Genomic DNA, 21,719 nt, shown 5'->3' with positions numbered 1-21,719 from the left:
TGTATAAGGTCAGCTACTGCAGATGGTCAGGAGATAAATACTCTTAATTCTTTGGGTAAAAAAGCAAGAGAAAACATGTTAGCAATTTGTAAAACTTGCTCTGGTGACGCAAACAATTATCAATAGGAGCTTTTCAGTCTGGCCGTACTGAGTTCCTCATGCCTAGTTTATTCTCTTCAGTGGCAGAATAAATTCTAGAAACCTATAATGGTTTGAACTGTTTTGAACTCAGTTACCAGTTTTAAAAATGATTTCCAACTGTGAATAAAATGCTTTGTTTCCTTAATCTTGGGCTGGAGACAACTCAGTGGTAGTATGCTTGCCCCAGTATGATAAGAAAAAGACTAAATATTTCCTTCCCTGCAAAGCCCTGAACTAACAGGAATTCTGGCTGATTATGCTTAGTAAGACGTAAGTGACCTTTGACACTTGTCACCTGCTACAAATTGCAGAAAGGTCAGTTTTCTGTTTTGGCCTTAATCCTAGAGAATCTCCCCATCTGACCTTCCATGAACTTAAAATGCAGAAACCGGGTCTGAGATAACATTCACATAAAATTTTAGCTTAGTTCCCCCAACCACCTAGCCTAGCCAAGTCAGGAAATATAAAAGTTCAAGTTCTCATTGTCCCAATGACCTCATAACCCCAAGTTGGTACGTGTTGCATGATTTTGTTGTAATTAGAGGCATCCTAAAGTGGGTATCAGTGCATACCTTGCATGTATCTCAAGTGGCTCATGTTGGGGCTTAATACATGAAGGTTTTAGAAACCTGGTATTTGTTTTTGCTTTCTTTGGGGGTTTTCTTAAGCAAATAATTTTGAACTTAGTGCTCTCAACTGCCCATCTCATTGGAGTTTTATAGTATTGAGATGATATGTGAAAATGGGTTTCTGTGTGAACACAAGTATTTCTAAAAATAGGATTATATTTTCTGTCTACTCAAATAAGGAATACTCATGTATTTTGAAAGTGGATGGTTAGATGTACATTTACTTGTATTTGCTCATTCTTTCTATTGCATATTAAGTTGTATTTTGTAGTTCAACATCACTAAGTAAATCATTCTTCTTCCCCCTCTGTGAATCCAAGGGAGCTCTGTCTTAGGCTCTGGGGCCATGGCGCTGCATCAGTACAGCGCTCTCTGTGGTTTCAGTCAAGCAGCTCTCTGTGTTTCTTGAGGTTTCGTGGAGAGGAGCAGCATAAGCCGTCCAGGGAGCTCTGTATGAACGTCAGGAGGCCCCCTGGTCTTGGTCTACCTCCCCATCTGCCTGTGTTTTCTGTAGTATGGTTGATACTATCTGTACTCTCATTTTCTTCCAATTGCCTTTATTCTACTTCTGTTATTAATGCGCAGGGTTTTTTGGAGCTCAGAAGTAGGTAGGCCCTTTACACCACTGTGGTCCTGCTTCCAGGTGATTCTTGAGAACCTTGTGACCTGTGTTCTGTTGGTCAGGGAGTATGTGAGAGCTCTGGAAGAGGTATAATCAGTGTTTGCTACAGCCTCTCTCACCCCACTCAGAGTAGAGTCCTGTAGTCTTAGACTGTCTTTATTACTTTTGGGGTACTAAGCTATTCTTTTGTGAATGATGCTATGCTAGATAGTAAAGAAAATTTTTGTGTCCTTATTTGTTTCCTAAGTTTGCTTTTAAAATGAATTTATCTAGCAAATAAAAAGTATGTTACACACATTCCCCAATTCCTTTTTCACAGTGATGGAGTAAAAAGTAGGGGAGCCATTGGTATAGATGTAAATTGTTTAGTGTTGGGGGCTGCACCTTCAGAGTTCAAGTTGGGAGATAGAGAGGGTGGGACCCAGGGCCTCTGGACAAGTTTTGCCTCAAGAGGAAAAAATTCTCACCATAGAGCACTTGACCCGTTTACTTTCAAAAAGAAAAAAAAAAAATTAATACAACTGACCTTGACGTGAGACCAACCACTGTTCCAGGGTTCTGGGCTCCCACGCTGGCAGGCCATGTCCTTCTGAGCCCGAGGACTGTGTCACATCCCACACCAGGGATCACCGCCTTCAAAGCCCATAGCCTTAGAGCAAGAAGTCCCTGCACATGAATGTCAGGAGGTGTTGTTTATGAGCTCCATCCACCATCTTTTTCCGAACTCTCAGAAGGTCAGCAAGGCACATCTGGTCAATGTCTCCTAGCCTCTGTTATGAAGAGGGAAGGGTAGGGGTGCTGCCCAAAAGGAGGAAGGGGACATTTGGCAACCACTGGGCTTACCTGCTGAATCTACAGCAAGGACATCTCTCCATGGGAACTTGCCTGCCACCCACTCAGGTGTCCGTCCCCTTAGGGATATTGGCAGAAGCTTGTATGATAACCTCTAGGCACTATTGGGTGAGTTCACAATGCACCTGTAGTCCTGCTTCCTTCTGGGTGAGTTTAGCTCATTTTCTACAGATAGAGCTTGTAATACATGTCTTTGTATGGAAGCAAACACTAACTGCCAGCCAAATGAAGATCAAGAAGAGGGAACTGCTGTTCATTGAAGCAGTGTGTGGTGGAAAGATGCTGCGGATTTGTGCTTCTGCTTCAAACTGGGGTTGAACAATAAAGAACCCAGACTGTGGGTATTTCCCACTGTGGAGGGAGTTTAATGATCAGAGCTTGGACTTATGTCATAAGTTTCCCTGGAAGTAATCCCCACACACACTCTTTCTGCAACACCTACTTTTAAAACAGAGCAACAATGAGCTAGCCTACCTCCTGGCTTTTCTTGGAAAAGGCATTTCTAAGGATGTCTGTCTGGCTTAGCTCGACGCCTAAATTTGTGTCTGAGTCAAATTTCACAGTTGAGTCTACATGATTTCCTTCTGTGCATCATCTTACTCTTGGACTGAGACAGCAGGTATTCCTGTCATCAGTGCCTATCTGCAGCCCCTGCCTACAACACAGTGGTAGGCAGAAACAGCATCCCATGGATCATCCTGGACTTAGCTCTTTTCACACGCGGACGACGCGCAGATACCTCCCTGCCTAAGAAAAGGTAGTAGACAAAACGGGTGAGAACACCTCCCTAGGCCTTGCAAGACTCTTTTACACGTCACTCTGGGCTAAAGACAGTCTTGGATGTGGCAAGGCTGGCTCCTGAATCCAGGTTCTACCCTACGATGCATGTGGTTTGGGACATGCAGGAATGGAAACCAGATGTGGGAAGTTGTTCCCACTGAGGCCTCAGCAGAAAAATTTGTGTGTCCTCTTTGCAAGACCTTGATGAGCCTGTAGAAGTGACCATGTTCCCAACACTCTGTGTGTGCTCGGAGGGGCTCTGCTGCCTTTCGTGTGGTGGCAGGGTCATTGCAGTGCAGTGCGTTCTGAGGCACTCTGGTTTACTCCTTCATCTGGACAGCTGCCATTCATTTCTTTTTGCATTTGCCTTTATGCTTCCCCTGTTCTTTCTTGTCTGTACTTACAGACCAGAAGTCCACAACCAGAAGAGGACCCCCCCCACACACGTGGGCAAATGTAGGCCCTACAGCTGGGAGAAGGCTGAGACACTCAAGAACCCTAGTGTGGACAGCCTGATGGACAAAGGAGTGTGCCATCTGGCCACCTCCTGGTATCGGCTGCTCTCCAGGGACCCTGGAGTGTGTACAGTTTATCAGGTTTGGGGTCTGACCTCTAGCCCCTGTATTCTCTGTTCCGTAGCCTGCAAGGAGAATGACCAACACTCTAAGCCGTGAAGCTGGTCGGAGACTAGCAGCTTGGAGCTGCCTCTGGCCTAGATGGCTGCTCAGGCTTTTAAAGTTGCTGAATTAGTTGCTGATATAAGGAAGGGTGCATTCGCCATAAGTAAAATTCCATGTCTCAGGGAGAAATGTTTCTGGGAACCATGAGAGGTATTCCCAGGTCTGACAGCAGAGCTCTGGTGTCCTGTGGAAACCTGGCTTCCTATGCTGCATCTCTTCACCTGTGGAAACCTGGCTTCCCATGCTGCATCTCTTCACCTGTGGAAACCTGGCTTCCCATGCTGCATCTCTTCACCCTACATTGTCTCTCTGGTCATGGAAAGCTGTTGTAGCTCTAAAGATGACATTTGATACTCCCCAGCAGGAGGCCAGAAGCTAGATAGATCACTATTACGAAGGGAAACTTTTTCCAGAAATCCTCTCCTAAAACCTTCCCCTTATATCTCTGTGGTCAGAGCTGGAGAAAGCACACATTTCTCAAGACCTGAGTGCTTCGCTGCTCTAAACACAATCAGTGCACTTAACCATGTCTTGCCATAGTTTCAGAGCTTCTGAGTCAAAGATTTCCTGGCCAGTTCCAGGAGGCTAATTTGGATCAAGGAATGCTAAGCTCTACCAGAGCTAAACCACTCTCCTGCTGCAGCCCTCTGGCACATGCCCCACACCTGGGGGCCACGCTTCCCACCAACTGTTAGGCTACTCCCGCACCCCTCTTTACCTGCCATAAGTGCCGCACTGCCTGGCAGCCCTGGGCTCCTTAGTACTGGTGCTTCAATTTCAGGATCTTAGCAAGAATGTCTTCTTGCCTGCCCTACACCAAGCCAGTGTTCAAGAACAGAGCTGCAATTCTCTGAGCCACTGTGTATTTGCGTTTGGGAATGTATTCCCCCGGAAAGTCATGAGCAACTGGTCTCGCAATGCTGTGCTACCTGGAGGCTTCAAGTAGCAGTCTGGTGTCTTCAAGTTGGTATGCTTGCTCTTTCTACTTGTGATGACACTTGAGGTTGGCAGGCATGGATGTGTGTGTTATGTATACATGCATCAAATTGAAAATGTCTCCTCCCTCCTGCCAGCATAACCCCATTGAGCACCTGCAATGAGGCTGTGAATTTCTCCTGCAGTCAGGTGGGTGAGCTGGCTGTGCTGCACATGAGCTTCCCATGCCATTCCCCTGGCTTGCCTGTCAGTCTGCAGGCAGATCTCTCCATCACCAGTCATCTGACAGCTTGTCAGAATCCTTGGTAAATGGTTGGTACTTGACCCATGCTTAAAGGGACGTGAACTGGGCTGGGCACATGGGCAGCTCTTGTGTCTCAGTGCTTCAGAAACCAGGGGCATGCAGCCCTTCCACGCCAAGACCTACCAGAGTCCGGGGAGATCTCTGTAGCCAGTGCTTCCAAACTTTTCACACTGTCAGAAGTAAACTTGCTTTTAGAGCTTGGGAAGCCCACAAAACGTATATACCTTCCTCACCTGGGCCACTGTAGCTGTGTAGGATTCACAGCCAGTGTAAGAGACCCTGGTTATGCTGTTGGTCTGAGTGGACATAGGGGCTAAGTAGGAACTCCTTGTGCCAGTCGACAGCAACCATGTGATTCAGGGATGGCTTATAGATAAATTCTGGAAAATTCTGATGATCAGAGGCCTTCTTAAACCTCGGCATGCCTATGGCCCACCAAGGCTAAGGCAGCCCTAGCTCCAGATTGTGTGGTCTGGTGCTAAGTGGGGCAGACTCTGAGACCTCTAAGGAGATCACAGCACATGCTTCTTCTCAAAAGTTAAATAGCAGATGTCACTTCTCCCTTTTTTTCTGCCTAGGACAAGACATTTCAAAGAAAGTATTAAATTCATTCATGAGTGCCGTCTCCAGGGCGAGGGCTGTCTTGTGCACTGGTATGTATGACTCTTGCTCAATAACATTCTCATGAACTTGATTTCTAATTGATGTCTTTCTCTGTGTAGTTAATTATTGCATGTAATAACAGCACTCTCAAAACTCTGAACTCAGATGGGCAGGGCACCCCTGCCCTGCTCTGTTAGTCCATGTTTTACTTTGTTGAAAGAAAGCTGACTGGTTTTGCTTTTGTTTTGTGCGTTCATTTCACTCTGATAGGATTTCTGGAGGTTGTCAGCAGGGCTCGTGCACACTGAACACAACCTGTACTAGCCTCCCACTTCACTACAGCAGCCTCCTCTGGGTCAGATGGTTCATACCAGACCCCTTGGTGTGCCTTCCAAAGCCCCTTCTGCAGACTCCCAGCTGCAGGTGTTGGTACTTAGCAATACATTTCTGTTAACGCCAAAATAACTAATTCTTTTTCCATTTACAGATTGGGGCCTTTTTTCTGTGCTTGGCTCTAGTGCCTTGCTTTGAAATAATCTAAGCAGGCTTAAAATTAAATATTTCATTGATAGTGATCCACCTGCAGTTTGCTGTACTTAGTATAGATAAAAAGAAAGTCACAGCTCCATGTCCAGGGGTTCCAAATCCATGGAGTCAACCATGAATTAGAAATACTCAGAATTAAAAGTGTGTCATTATTCCCTAAACAATGGGGGATAACAGCTTTTAGCCCAGCATTTGCATTGTCAGGCTATATGCATCATCTGGAAATGAGTGAAAGCGTATTGGAAGACAGTGCAGGTGGCATCCAATACCATGCCATTCTTATACAGAGCCTGAGCACCATGGGTTCTGGTATCCACAGTGAGTCCTGGAACCAGTGCCCCATGGTTAGAAAGGGTAACTGCACATACACATCACACACGTACACCGTGAAAAGAAAGTCATGCTAGCACACTTACCCAAGGGTGAGGCTTATCCAGCTCTCTGCTTTGTCCCTGGCAAATGATGTACCTGGTACATAGTAGCAAGTTCTTGGTATGACCAATAGCAATGATGACAGTAGCCTAACTAATTTGCCTGGGGAATTAGTACCCAACATCCTGGAGCCAGGGTTTTGTTCTTTGTTAAAATGAAGACTGGCCATATCTATTCTGTCTTGAATGAGGTATGACATTAATTAACTGGAAGTGTAACAGCGTTTTGACTCTGTGAAGGCAGCCACCGTTACAGCATGAGCTCTCTGGAAATGAAAGATGCTCCTGCAGCTCATCCTGCTGGAACAGAAGGGAACTGTGCGCCCCAGCCAGAGAAGCCACCTCAGCACCGCAGCTGTGAGCCAGGAATCCAGCGGCTCTAAGAGTGGTGCCTTGCAGATTTACACAGATTATATATTAAATGATGTGCAGTATTTTGCTCTACTGTTTTGAAAAGTAGGCAGTGTGGTGAATGCACATGTTAGGTTTTTCTTTTACTCTTCACTTACATTTGATTGAAATTGCCTTGGGGGCAGTTGGAGGCAGATGATGAAGCAAGGTCTGACTCCAACCCCTGGGTCTCCTGTCACTCTCACATCAAGGGTTGTAGCCTAATAGGATATGTTTGTTTAAAATCCCTTTAAGGTTTTTCGTAAAAAGCCATGGCAAAGAGTTAGTACTTACGGCCTGATACTCGAAGAGTTTTCATATTTCATATATTGTCTACAACTGAAATTTTTCAGAAAATGAGACATTTGCTAAGCTTCTCTATCTTAAACTATTGCAAAAACGCTCTGAGGAACACAGCCTTCCTATGGCTGCTTTAACATTCATGTTCATGTGCATTTAAATAATTTAAATAATTATCCCTTCCCCAGCCTGATGGAGATAACCGACCAACCGTTATTGCCTGCAAGCACCCTGGCCATTGCCTTGGAGCATGGAGTGCTCAGTGTGCCTGCTACACTGCTGTCGGTTAGATAAAACAGGCAAAGAAGTGAGCATGTGGTAAGGGCTTCTATATTCCATGCACTTTTTTTCCAGTATTGAAGATGGGGGACCCAGAGCCCTGAGCATGCTAGGCAAGTTCTCTACCATTGAGCTACATGCCCAGCTCTTTCATCAGCTTTATAAATCATAGGTGTGAGAGGCTGGAGAGATGGCTCAGCAGTTAAGAACACTGACTGTTCTTGCAGAAGACCCGGGTTCTATTCCCAGCACCCACATGGCCGCTAACAACTGCCTGTAACTCCAGTTCCAGGGGATCTGACAGCCTCTTCTGTCCTCCTTGGGCATTGCATGACATGGGTGTACTTACATACATGCAGGCATAACACTCATACACATGAAATAAAATAATAAGTAAAAGTTTTAAAAAATCATAGATGTGGCCTTCATTTATGGTATCTAAGAAAACCAGACTTTTTCTTAATTGAGCTTTTACATTTTCATACATTTTCCACTCAAATCCAGACCCCCTCCCCCATCTGTGCCTCTCCCATCCCCCCACCAAACCTTATGCACTCTGCCATACATGCTGAGCCCTTTTCATTCAGGTGTTTGTACCCAAATGTCCTTCAGTGTAAATGTGTCCACTGGAGTCTAGTCAGACCATCCAGTGGTTGTATGTGAGTCATACTGTCCCTTACCCAGCAGCAAGCAGTCTCAAGTAGTTCTCAATCTAGTGCTGGCCCACCACCTATTTCTCATCTCACCTTTGGGCCCTTGTTTAATTGAGCTGACATGGGTCCCACGTTCAATGCCACCACTGCTGCAGACTCACATGAGCAAGGCTCCAGTGGCCTGGAAGCCTCCACCTCCTTATGTTCATGAACAAGCCTGGGGCTCTTACAGGCTTTCCGCCTCCTCTTCCACAATGGTGCCCGAGCCATGGTTGGGTGAGGTTCCATATAGGAGTTCCATCCTACAGTCTACAGCCTCTTATTCTCCAAACCTTGGCCAGTTGTGGCCTTCTGTGTGTAACACACTCTGATGTACATGGAAGCCTCACTGGTGAGAGTTAAGGGGAGCATTAGCCCTCTCTCTACCCCTTATTCCACTGTGTTCCATGGGCCTTGGTTGTAGAGATTTGGCTGCTGATGTGTCACCTAGTCTATGTTCTCTACGCCTGATCAGATGTGCAACTCTGTGATAGGCCTCATCTATTGTAAAAAGAAGCTTCTTTGATGAATGCTGTATGGCATGCTTGTCACTCTAGGTGAGGTCTCTTCTATAAGAGACCACATTCCCTGCAAATCAGCTTCCAGGTATACATGTGTATTAATGTTCAGACATGATATGCCTTTCTCCTAGGGTTTCTAGGGCATCTTTTTTCCCTCTAGGTTTCCTAGTCCCCCAAGGTTGACTTATCTTCACTATTTTTTCTCCCATCTGGGTACCATTCTCTCTCCATCCCTAGTCACAGTGTCACCATTATCCTCACCCTACCCCCAATACTTCCTGATTCCTTCCATCTTTCCTCTTTTGACTTCCCTCCCTCTGACACCATGGTCCATTGCATGTCCCTCCCTCCTTTCCTCCCTCCTGATTACTTCCACTTTTCCCATCTCCCTCAGTTACATCTGTTCCCTACTGTCCCTTTCAGGTTGTTTCTTTTCCTTTACTTCCATGTATCCTTTGCCTTTTCCTGGCTCCTGGTGTTACGTCAGAATTCATATACTCACATATAGGGACTGGTGCTACAATCCACAAATGAGGGAAAACCCACATGGCTTGCTTTTCTGCATTTGTGTTACTTCACTTAGTCTAACACTCTATAGCTCCATCCACTTACCTGCAAATTTCATAATTTCATCTTTTCTTACTGCTGAGCAGAACTCCATTGAGTAGATGTATCACAATCGGACTGTAGAGATACCTGTACATCCATGTTTGTTGCTGCTCTCTCCACAACAGCTAAGAAATGGAAATAACCTAAATGTCCCTCATTTAGGGACATGAAAACCAGACTTTTGAAAACCATGCAGCCTTTTAAGCTAGTGCAGGTTACTGATAGAATCGTACATAGGTTTAGAAGCCACAGACCCCTTGAGGTGTGTGCAGTTATATTGTTGTCTAAGGACATAGGAAATATCCAAGCCAGGGATCCGGGAGCAATGGTAAGTCATAAAGCCATATCCTGTAGAAAAGTCTTTGAAAAATGAGGCTGAAATGCCTGAGAGACTAGCATTGGCAGTAGACGGAAGTTGTTGGTAGATTTCTGAGTGATTTTCTAGTAAGCCCTGACCTGTTTCCATGGAAAGCCCAAGGCAGGAAGACTCTAAAATGAGGTACTCCAGTGTCTAGAGAGATGGCTCAGTGGTTAAGAACAGACTGCTCTTACAAAAAGGACCCAGGTTAGGTACCAAGCACCCACATGGTGACTAACAACTGTCCATAACTCCAGTTCCAGGGGATCCAACACCCTCTTCTGGCATCCATAGGCATTGTTTGCAAGTGTACACTTAACGTACATGCAGACAAAACATTCATACACATAAAATTAGAATAAATAAAAATAAAATGAGGTCCTCCAGATCTGGTGGCTCTTCAGTTCCCAGATTGCTCCTGCAACATGTGACTGTCTTGGTTTTGCAGCCTGGCTGGAGTCTCAAGGAGTGTGACACTGGTCATCGCGTACATCATGACTGTCACTGACTTTGGCTGGGAAGATGCCCTTCACACCGTGCGTGCAATGAGGTCCTGTGCCAATCCCAACCTGGGCTTCCAAAGGCAGCTCCAGGAGTTTGAGAAGCATGAAGTGCTCCAGGTGAGTGCCCCTTGGGGGACTTTGCAGATGCAGGCAGCCTCCCAGGTCATGGCACTATACTTTCAGAATCATGACTCTTAGAACTGAAAGACCCACAGAAAGTCATGGAGTCCAAGATCATCCCCCTGCATCCCTAAGGGAGTTGTCCCCTGCCCTTCGGGCTCTCCAGCCTCAGCCACAGGATCTTTGTCATTTTTGTTATTCCTGGTGTGCCCTATCAGCTTGTTTCTCTCCCAGTGGATGAAGTTCCCATTTCCTGGTTTGCCCCACTTTCTTCTTCCTCTTCTTTTTTTTCTTTGAATTCCTTTCAAGCTATTAAAGATGTGGTCAGACCAGTGAGGGTGGCAGGGGACATTGTCCACACTCATCACAGCAGCTCAAATTTTAGGTTCATCCCTGGAGCAAAACAGGTTGACCTCTTCACAAGAGTTGCAAATATTCTCTCCCGCCCCCGCCCCATTCCTTTTATTAGCCCTGTCACATACAGACGGCACAAGAACACTTTTGGGGGGTTATTTTTGCATCCATTGTAGATCCCTCAGCAGCAGATAGTAACTGCACCAACTCTGCCAAGTAGAGTCGTAGTTCAGCTTATGGTCATGTCCTAAGCCCAAAGTGTTGAAGGAGCACCTATTTCTCTTGTTTGACCATAACTGTTGACCACAAAGCTGTGATTGCCTGATGCCCTTTTACTTCCTTGTCTAATTTGTGTAACTCCCTCACCATTGTCAGAGGTGAGTCTCTGTGAACATAGCTGTGTATGTATATGTGACATTTGGGATTTGTTTCCAACTTCTCCAGTATCGGCAGTGGCTGAAGGAAGAATATGGAGAGAACCCTTTGCGGGATGCAGAAGAAGCCAAAAATATTCTGGGTAAATATAAAGAGCAAGGGCGCATGGAGCCCCAGCCTGGCACCAGGCGCTGGAGCAACTTTTCGGCCCTGCCTCCTCTGGCCTACAATAACTACACGACAGAGACCTAACAGAGAGATCTGGTGTTTTCCTTCCTGCTGCGGGTCTTCTGGGTTGCCTACAGGCTCCATGTGCTGGTGTGCTGGTGTGCCGGCTGCTGTCTCTGAGAACTGCAAAAGGAGGTCACCGCGAGATGGAGCACTCAGGGCTCCTTCCCCAGCAACCCTACCCTGCCCTTCTCCAGGCCTTTTCACTCTGTCAGTCTTCACCCCAACCTTGTCTCACCAGAGCTTGCTGTGCCTGGGATGCTGCTGGGCTGCTCTGTATTACTGTGTGCATGCAAGAGTATGTGTGTGCATGCATGGATGTGAGTGAGTGAGAATGTACATATGTGTCTAGAGTGTACATGTAACTGTGTCTGCCTGTGTGAACTGAGTGTTCCTGGGGCTGAAAGCTCTAACATCCATGCTTCCAGAATTGGTATGGCCACATTTTTGTTTGACTCCCATGGAAGGTATTCTAACTTGACCTCTGAAAAGCTCCTCACCAAGTCACAACCTGTACCTGTGAGCAGACAGTGAGAACTCTGGGCCATGAGCAGCTCGAAGCAGTGGCCTAGCCCAGATCCTGAGGTGGCACAGAGAGGAAGGGGACAGTGACCCTGATGGTTTCTGTGTATTGGGGGCAGGGGGAAGAGACTTGACTTGATGTAAGTGTGCCTGGATTCTCTGCTGCCTCTAGTCCAGGTGCCCTTGCCAGCCCATCATGTCCCTGAGTTCCACTTGGTGCCTACTCTGTATGGAACCAGCTACATTTGCGTTCCATGGTGAGCCCGAGAACTTCAGACAAAGTCGTCCTGCACCGGAGGCCTGCTCTTCCTCTTGTCGACTCCACACACCCCAAACCTCTTGCTGGCTTCCCTTTGCAGGGGCCCAATCTCAGGTTTGCACGTACCTGCAGGAATTGGAAAGAAAGCGCATTTATTGAGCACTGTAGCAGTTCACATTTTAAAATGCCTGAGCATTTACTAAGCTCGTTGGTGTATGCTGTGGGCTTGATCTTTTCACCTTAGCTACCTCCTTAGATTTTTTTTTAAGGTTGGAGTATCTCTGAATTCCAATCAATTCTGCTCCATAGCTGACAGTGTTAGTCCCAATTTCTTTTGTTTTCTGAAACCAAAGGGAAAGGCAATACTACCGTTATTTAAAGTTTCCAGTTCAGACTTACCTAATGCCTTCTAGTGATTAAAATCCCTCGGTCCAGCCTAAGAGCACCTCAGCTCGCAGTTTAGGGCAGCAGGCATCCTGAGATGCTGTGCACAGTTCAGTGTCCAGTCCTTATACCAGTTCACATTTCTTAAGCACACAGAGCCATACAAATGAACAAATGCAGTCCACCTCTCCCTAAAAAGATGTTGCAACCCAGTTTCTCTGAATTCCATCACAAAAAGAGGCCCTGAGAAGAGCAGTTTTCCTGTGCGTGTAGAAGGTGTCAGAGGTGAGCTTTTTGGGGCCCAGGGAAAAGGAGGTTGCCAGCTCTCCATATGTACTGGCCTGTATGTACAGTGAGAAAAGCAAGGTGGCCCGTGGACTCGTTAAACTTCATCTGAAATGATTTGCCTTAAACCAAGAGGGAATGTAAATATTTAGGAGGATTGGTAGAGCATGTGCTTAGCATATATAATACGGGTTTGCAAAGCCTCAGTACTGCAAAGAGAAAAGGGGAAATGTGCACAAATGTGTGCACATTTGTGAACGACTACATATATTCCCATAGGCTTTGAAATGTCTTAATTTTTGTTGCCAGTAATGTTCTTTCTCCACAGCCGCCCCGGGAATTCTGAAGTACTGGGCCTTTCTCAGAAGACTGCAATGTACCTGAAGTTTCTGAAATATTGCAAAGTTCAGGCTGGTGCTGCCAAAAAGAAAAGTGACCTAGAGTTTATTTTTAAGTATCCAGTAGTGATTTGTTTTTCCATTTAAACCAAATGCATGTATAATGTTGGAATATGTCGAGAACTGTAGAGATTCTTTAGCAAGAGAAAAGGTTTTGCCTTAACGCCACTGCTATGGCTGTTTTCGGTCTTGTTTTGCTTTGTTTTCACCCTGACTGATGCTCACAGAATAATCTCAAGAGTTCTGCTGCATTGTTTAGTTTCTGTTAATAGCGATTATTCCTTGTGAACTGCTACCCAGGGAGGAAACCAGCACCTGGGAAATGTGCAGTGTGAACACCACCCTCCTGTTCTTAAATGCTCCAGTTCGAGACATATCTTAGTGTATGTTTTATCCAGGTTACTGTTATCCATGGTAGAATTTACCAAAAGCTACACATTTTGTTAATAAAGGGCAACTTAACCAAGTCTAACATCGTGTCGTGTATTCTTCCTTCAGTGAGATGTGAAGGTCACATGTTTCCGTCTGTGAATGATCACAAAGCCCCATTGAACCTGCCCCTGGTCTTGCCTCAGAGGCTGTGCTTCTCTCCGAAGCCATGCTGGGAAGGGCACATGGCACACTAACGACTCCTGACTTAAAAAGAAAAAGAGGCGCTTGGGGTTGGGGATGGTGTGCAGGGTAGAGTACTTACCTAGTATCTTCCATCCCTAGCACCAAAAAGAAAAGTAGATCCTCTCTGGTTTGAGAGAAGTTTAGGCACAGACATTATACTTTGCTGACAGTATGAAAACTATTTAACACCTTTGGAATTAGTATATTTGACACATGAATACACTGCCCGGGTATTTCCTGAATATTTACCAACATTATTGAATATGGTCACTCTAATTCTATTTTCAGTTCTTAATGTGAGGGAATTCAAAACTGACTTGAACAGCAATTTAAGGTCAGTTGCTAAATTTTCCTCATCTAAATCTGGTGGAGAAGTTTGGCTTAAAGGAAAGGCAGGTGATCTCGGGAGTTAATGCACATGGGCCTTAACTATAGGTGGCAGACTTGACATGGTTGTTTTTATTGCCTGGAAACTCCTGGCATGACTCCAGAAGGGTGAAAAGGACCCTGTATGCTGACTCAGATCCCATCTGGCTTAAAATCAGGCCACAAAATCACCTTGGACTTGAAAACAGGTGCCTGATGGTAGCCCTCGCGTTGGTATATAGGATGTTTTTCTGTGCCAGACAAGGAGCCCTGCCCAGGTCTCACAAACCTACCTTTGGAGGATATCAGGACACTGAGGAGGCAGTAGCCAGGCCCTATCACAGTCTCAGAAGAACCATCATGTCTGCATGGAGGTAAGGAAACAGCAGGGAAGCAGGCTCTTTAGCCACAAGTCCAGCCATCAGGGCCACCATCACTTGTAGCCTGATGTCCTTCCTGCCTCTATTTCTCACTGTGGGACCACATCTAAAACTAAAATCACTACTCCTATGCTTTCTAAACATAGAAAAAATGTTTTACACACTGGAGGCCCAAACCTGAAGCCACTATTTACCTGCCCCTACCCTCATGGTAACTTCCTAGCTTTTATCTGGAAGCTGCCTGCCCTATGATGGCATTAACTTGCTTAGACTAGAAGCCAGAGGCCCCTTTTCTCTTCATGACCAAACTAGGTACTTGTGGGTCATATTGGGGAGGAAACCAGGGACCTGCACCCCAACCTGGGGACTTTGGCTTGTAAGATGAGGTGGGTCATGGCCCAGGGCCATTCCCTAGGCTGCCTTCTGCAATTTTCTTTAAACCTTGTGATTTAGAATCACTGTTCACAAAAGGAAGAGACAGACCTTATCTCGTTCCTTGTTCACCAGATACATCACAGCTGGGCTCCCAGAACAGTTAGCAGAGGGGACCTATTGCAGCTGCCTCTGTTGCCACAGAGGAGGAGAAATAATATTCCAGTTTGAGGGACAGCGGTGTTAAGAGTGGGATCTTGGAAACATCTCATTTGAGACCTGACACCTAAGACATGGCATCAGTATCATGTGAAGGAATGAGAGTCCAGGCCAAGGCCGCACTTGTGGGTAAAAACCTACAAGTATGAGAGCTCAGTGTTGGGAGCCACAAGCCATTCTGTATGAGTAGACCAAACCACAGAACACAAGCAGCGGGTGAGGACTGCAGATGAGGCTCACGAGACGAAGGCCTGACCGGTCATGTGCTTCTATAGGTTAGTATCCCTTACCCGAAATGCTGGGGACCGGAAGTGTTTTCAGATTTTGGAACAGTTACAAGAGCATCATGAGATAGCTTGGGGATAGGAGCCTCCATAAACCTAAAATTCACTTGTTTCATCTGTACTTTAAACACATACACATATGTATATATGATCTGGAGGTTATTTTGTACCTTGTCGGTGCACCTGTACTTCAACTGTCACCTGTCACTTAAGATCAGGTATGCAATTTTTCATTTCTGAAAAATACCTGTGCCCCCCCCCCACCAAAAAAAAGTTGGATTTTGGAACATTTTGGATTTCACATTTCCTGGTTAGAAGCATTCACCCTGTAACGGCAGCCAGTTATTCCTTACAAATGTCCTTACACATGAACCGGTTGACTTTCCCAGTCCTCTTCACTAACCAAGCCCTGAGAGTTGTCACAAGGGGCTTAGTGGTAGAGACTACACCATTACACCTTGACACTGCAGGAACCCGTTGAATAGTGCCGAATGAGCAAGTGTGATCTGTGTACACATGGAAGGCTGTCTCCTGTCAACATGGAAACTGTTCTTGACCTAAATGAAATACAAAATAGTTTATTCTGAGCCAAATATGACTGAACATGGCCCAAGAACACAGGCTTAGGTTGCCCTGGATGGCATGTTCCACCACGGAGGCAGCTGCATGATTTTTTTAATCGTTACAGAATGAAAGTTGAACCAATGCATCTATCAGATACATTAGTGGAGACTTAAGATGTGCAGGCTACAGTAAAGAGGGACTCTCTGTTACAGGTGTCACATGCTATCTGAAGGGCATTCTTAGCTTTTCGGTTGGTGAGAACTATTGGTATGTTAAGTTAATACATTCCAAAGGTTTTTCCTGATAGTCAAAATGATGTTAAGTCAGATACAAAGGTGGGTGATCAATGGCCATTAAGAAGACTGAAGATAGCCCAAGATAATTTTGACTCTGAATCTATAACATTCCAGCTCTCCACAATCAGTCTTTTAGTCTACAGAGTCTTCAACACAGATGTGCTTTTTTTCTGGTCATTTCATTTCATACTTGGGTGCTGTGGAGAGTGGGTCTGTCAAGAGGTGGCTGTGAGCACCACCCAGGAGAGAGAAGGTGGACTCGAGGGGAAGGAGACTGAAGAGGGACAAGCAAGAATTTGGAGTGACCATATGTATGGAATGAGGGCTCAGGGGCCTGACCGCTATCTAGGATGTCTGCCAACACTAGTTCTTTGATACCATGTCCCTGTGTGGTGGTGTGTACCTCTGCCATGTTAAGGTTAGATTTCAGGAAAATGCTGAAGAAAGAACTGGCTCAGTCTGAGATCTCCAAGGAAGTTCATCCTAAAGTACAAGCGGCTTTGCAAAATAAGTACTCAAGCTTGTCTGTGCACCCAGAACACCATCCTAGATATAAGACTCATGGACATTATTATACAAATCAATCTCCAATTAAAAATACTGGCTTTCCAAAAATTAACTTTATTCCCCTGGCCAAGCTGCCTTTTTCTCTCTCTTTTTCAGAACTTCTGGGGTATCAGTTTAGTCTTTGGTCCCTTTGCAGTATGCATGGATGGTCAATGTGAGCTTAAGAACTAAGGACATTACCTGGACCTGGCTATGTCTCCTGACAAGGACTGTGCCATAGCCAATGGAGTATACAAGACCTGCTCACTTCCCATCCTTCCCATCAGGCTCCATCCTTCCCTCACTGGGCAGGGATGGATGTTCCACAAAGCCACCTTTGATGGGTCCCATGCAGAACACCCATGTTCACACCACATGCTCTGCCCAAGCTGAATCTATAACTCAAATCACGTTTTGGGGGGCACTGTCCGTAAACTTCGGTGTTTGCCCTTTTCCCTGAGGAAGAGCTCCTACTAGAGCCTTTCCACAATTTATTGAGTGCTGATTCTTTCTCGTTTGTCTTGGCAAGAACTCTGTTTCAACCCTATCAGTTATCTGTAGAGACCAATATGATTCAGGTGGCAGAGGGTGGGGGGCGGTAAGTTACACATGCATGCAAACACAAGATATTTGATTTGTGGTTTTTGTTGTTTTTCTCTCAAATCTTTAGCCTCCAGGCAAATAACATGTGCTATGTCTGGGTCATGCCAAGCTCAAATATCCAGACATTTGGGTCCCAGATGGCTGCTTCCTGGCAGTGCCCTGGGTAACATAGGAGTCCATATCCTACATCCAGCGCCAGTCACCAACTGCCACTTGCATGGCAACCTCTGATCATAGAAATAGGGAACACAGGAGTCACACCCTTGCCATCCCACATCAGCTGGCTCCTCCCATCCTGACCCTGAGTTATTAATAATTTTATTAAGAATGTGCTTTCAACACTCTGGTATTTATATATGTACTTAACAAGAATCACCAAGACTGCAGAAGGTAGTTCCTCTTCCCTTTCCTTCTGATTGCCAGAGAAAGGGAGAAACAAGAAAAACTGCTTTTTACTCATCACTTGGAAGCTTCATTCCCTTCTTCCATTCAGTGGCATCTCCTTGTCCTCAAGTGCATCAGAACACACCCAAGGGCTTGGAGAGAATCGTACATGGACCTCATCTCATGAAAGAGGGCTAGACACTGCTTATCTCCCTGCCCCAGCTAAAGACCTCGAGACCAGGGGCTAGAGAGATGGCTCAGCAATTAAGAGCACTGACTGCTCTTACAGAGGACCCGGATTCGATTCCCAGCACCCACATGGCGGCTACAAACCGTCCTTAACCCTCTTCTGACCTCTGTGGCATTGCACGATATGGGTGCACTCACATACACTCACACACATAAAATAAAAATAATAAATTTTTTTTTGTCTTTTTGAGACAGGGTCTCCCTGTAGCCCCAGCTGTCCTGGAACTCACTATGTAGACCAGGCTGGCCTTGAACTCACAGAGATCCACCTGCCTCTGCCTCCCGAGTGCTGGGATTAAAGGCATGTGCCACCATGCCCAGCAAAATAAAATATTTTTTTTAAAAAAAGACCTCAAGATATAGCCACTTCAGAGTCATTTCTGCCATTGTCATGGATTCGAGTCCTGTTTTGCAGCTCAGGCTCAAGCAGCTGAAGTGAACATCTGACAGTACTCTAAGTGCTGAGCCCACGTCTTTCCATCACGGGAAGAAAGTGCCAGTACATGTGTGAACATCTGCACGTTGGTTTTATTTTGGTTCTAGATCTCTATGCAAACTATTGATCATAAGAGTTAGTGGCTCACAGCTAACTTTCCTGGAGCTTCTAGTTCAGTTATTAGAATCTGGTCACCAAAAGGGCTATTTTAGCAGGTGCCTGAAAGTACGGGCAGTTCAGTATTCTAATTGTGGTAGATGGCTGCTGTTGACTTAGAGGCAGAGCTAGTGGAAGACATGGTTTGGAAGAAAACTTAGGCGGGCCCATGTACAAAGGTCTGATTTTAAAGATGGTGACAAGACTCAAGAGGAGGGTCTTTCTGAGTTAATAGTTCCTTCAAGGAATAATGCCCTTGGGGGTGGCAGGGATGGTAGGAAGTATATCGTCTGACTGGGCTAAGAAGCCAGAAGAATGTACTAAGGCTTTCACTTGGTGCTTAGCATCCGTGTTGTTTCAAACAGTGCTTGTGCATAGACCATGTCAGAAGCAGCACAGCTGGCCATCTTTCCCCTCAAAACCTATTTACCCTTGCCTTGCCCTCAGCCTGGTCTCTTGCCCCAAGGAGTGGCTGGGTACAAACAGGAAGTAGACTTTGCTGGTGAGCTGGTTTGCCCTGGGGAAACCCAGAGTACTGATCAGGAGCCATGTTGGAAAATGAACATCAGAAGGCCTTACGTGTGCGTTAAGAGAAGTGTCGCCTTTTGCTTTGTAAAGGGTGTGTCTTTCATGACCTCAGGCCCAAGGGACAGAGTTTCTTCCTCAGAACTGGAGTCCAGGGAGAGACCTGCCATGTGCCTGGGCTCAGAGGTTGGGATTCTCTTCGGTTTTGTGCTAAGCCATGCTGAGGTGGTGGCAAAGGGAAGACACGATGTGAGGAAAGGGGAATTCTCCTCAGCTCTTGACTTGCAGATTCACCTGTGTTTGACAGAGCATGCTATGGGTGGTCTGCAATGGCCTTCCACCTCAAAGGTCACCGTCCTCCAACAGAGAGACCTGTCCTGTGCTTTCAGGGCCACTTCCTGTCATCTTCCACCTGCCCAAGAGTAAGAGGTTCAGGTACAGGTGGTACAGGTTAAGGTGGAGGTGGTTCTTAAGCAGATGGCCTGAGACTCGATGCTGACCAGATGGGCCTGGGAGTCACGCCAGACAGGCCTGGCTGAGGCCCAATTTGCCAGTTCTCTGGAATACCTGGGGGAAGTCCCAGAGGAGGCTACCCATCCATGTGGGGAACTTCTGCTCCAGCCTGCTGCAACAGAAACTCCCTAGGAGGGATGAGAGGAGCCAGACAACACCCTGTCTAGTGGCACAATGATGGGCCAGAACTAGTTTCTTGGGTGGCATTTATGTTCACAACAAGCCCTTTCTCATCCCCAAACACCTGTCAATTAGACCGCAGGACAGTCACTGGACAATAGCGTGCTGTCACTGAACATTCAGTGTGTCATAGAACCAGGCACTGAGATGTCTTCTTTTGAAATATCTTCCCAATGGTCTTGTGAGACAGCTTTACTACTATCCTCTTTTTAAAAAATGAAGAAATTTAGTCTCCCAGCCAGAAAATAATAAAGTCAGGACTGGGATGCAAGCAGATTTCCTGGGTAGACGTGCCCCAAATTTCTCCAGGCCTTTTGAAATGCCAACACCACCAGAAAGAGGCTGACTCTTGCTAGCAATCTCCAGCTGCAAAGGATGCCCCCTGCAGGATGTACAAGGGTGTGCGGGGGCATGCAGGGGTGTGTGGCTTGGCTCCAGGCCAAAGGCAGAAAGCCTTCTGTGACTGATACTCCTTGTGCAAGATAAGGAATGGATTCCAGAAGCTTCAAGACTTCTGGCAGGAAACAGATCCCCTCAGCGAAATTAAAGGAAGGGACACTCACTGAGGATGGAACCAAGGGAAGCAAGAGTGGATCCAGCTGCAGCTGCCAAAGCCTGCCACGGAATTCCTTTCACCCCTGTGGCCAAGGGGCAGAGCTGGGAGATGGTGTCCTCAGAGGCTAGTAAGGTCTGGTCCATGTAGGGGTACCCACAAGGTGCCCCGTTAAAGTGTGGTGGGGAAGTAGAGTGAGCCAAGTAGAAGCTCACTGTCAGGTTTCCTCCTGTCTGTGTATTGAGGGAGTCTTGGGGCTTGGTCTGGGCGGGATTAGCAAGTTTCATTCTTTCAGGCAGCTTGGCAGCCACAGGTGGGGCCGGAGCTTGGTATCAGGATAGAGGAAGTGCAGCCAGCTTCCAGGAAACGTCTGAGAGTCAACCAGTAACTAAAAGCATTCTGTGAGAGGGGATCTGGTCTACATATTTGTCCCATAAACCTTTTCTTTGGAACTTGGCCTTCTAGAAGTATTCTTGTTTTAGATGCCCCCTCCCCACCAGTTTGGACTTTTCTTCCTTGTAGCCTGTCTGGGGAGGTGACACCCTCCAAGAGAAAGTTATCGGGGATGAGTAGTGTCCAAGTATCTGCTCTGAACTGCATCCTCAGGAGAGTCCCTGCCTCCATGAAGTAAGGCAGAAGCAGTCCGACGTGCCTCAGTCGTGCCCCTGAGCCACCCTAGGGTCAGAGCTGGCCCCAAGCAGTCTGTCATGAGGGAAAGAACAATTAAGCAAGGTAGCTCTCTCCTTGGAGACCTTATGATCTGCCTGAAGGGAGACTATCCCATGAGCATACGCTAAGTACAGGAATTTAAAGTATAAGGCCAGGGCACTTAGGACAAGTGCTGGGCAAGGGGTGGGGAACTTGGAAGAAAGGTCAAGGGCATCCTGCTCAGCATTCTTGGATGCTGCCTGTGGACCTGTCTTGGGAAGGTGACTGTGATCCAAAGGCAAGAGGGGAGACATCTGGTAGAGCAAGGCTCCAGCTGCCTGCCTGTGAGCTCTGGGTGGTCACCAAAGGCCTCTGAGCTTTGACTGAGGCCCAGGCAGGGTGAACTAGGGGCAGGAAGGGGAAAAACTGTTAAGGGATAGAACAGAGGCCTCAGCCTGAATTGGTTGCCTCCAGGGACTTTTCCAACTAAGAGAGAACTTCAAGTGAGAATTGGGACAACCACGCCACCTTGCCATGAGTGACAAGTCATACTGGCTTGGCTTCTCCAAAGGTCGAAACAGGGTGAGGGGTACAAAGGATTTTTGGAGAGTCACATCTGTGACAGGGTGCAGAGGAAGGCTGTGAAGTAGAGGATGCTCTGATATAGTTCAGTCTTACACCCTTCGACCAGCCCTATGGTGCCCCCAGTGAGGACATCCCCTGCAAGGA

The 21,719-nt window shown here is 46.5% G+C and overlaps 1 protein-coding gene across 5 annotated transcripts in view; it reads left to right on the top strand.

Moving 5' to 3' along the window:
* Dusp22 (dual specificity phosphatase 22) overlaps positions 1–13,573 on the top strand; it is a 65,453-nt gene extending 51,880 nt beyond the window's left edge. For 4 of the 5 annotated variants that reach the window (XM_008836678.3, XM_029565165.1, XM_008836680.3 and 1 more), the window contains 3 exons: positions 5,523–5,597; positions 10,122–10,293; positions 11,095–13,573. In XM_008836678.3, the coding sequence (XP_008834900.1) occupies positions 5,523–5,597; positions 10,122–10,293; positions 11,095–11,277 (430 nt within the window). In that variant the 3' untranslated portion in view covers positions 11,278–13,573. The remainder of the gene's footprint in view (positions 1–5,522; positions 5,598–10,121; positions 10,294–11,094) is intronic. The other variant, XM_008836679.3, reaches the window with a different exon arrangement.
* The last annotated feature ends 8,146 nt before the right edge of the window (positions 13,574–21,719 follow it).

The sequence above is a fragment of the Nannospalax galili genome, unplaced genomic scaffold (genome assembly GCF_000622305.1).
Source record: "Nannospalax galili isolate Female #2095 unplaced genomic scaffold, S.galili_v1.0 scaffold737, whole genome shotgun sequence".
In the NCBI taxonomy this organism is placed as follows: domain Eukaryota; kingdom Metazoa; phylum Chordata; class Mammalia; order Rodentia; family Spalacidae; genus Nannospalax; species Nannospalax galili.
Note: the sequence above shows the minus strand (reverse complement) of the source record. Positions and strands in the feature narration are given on the sequence as shown.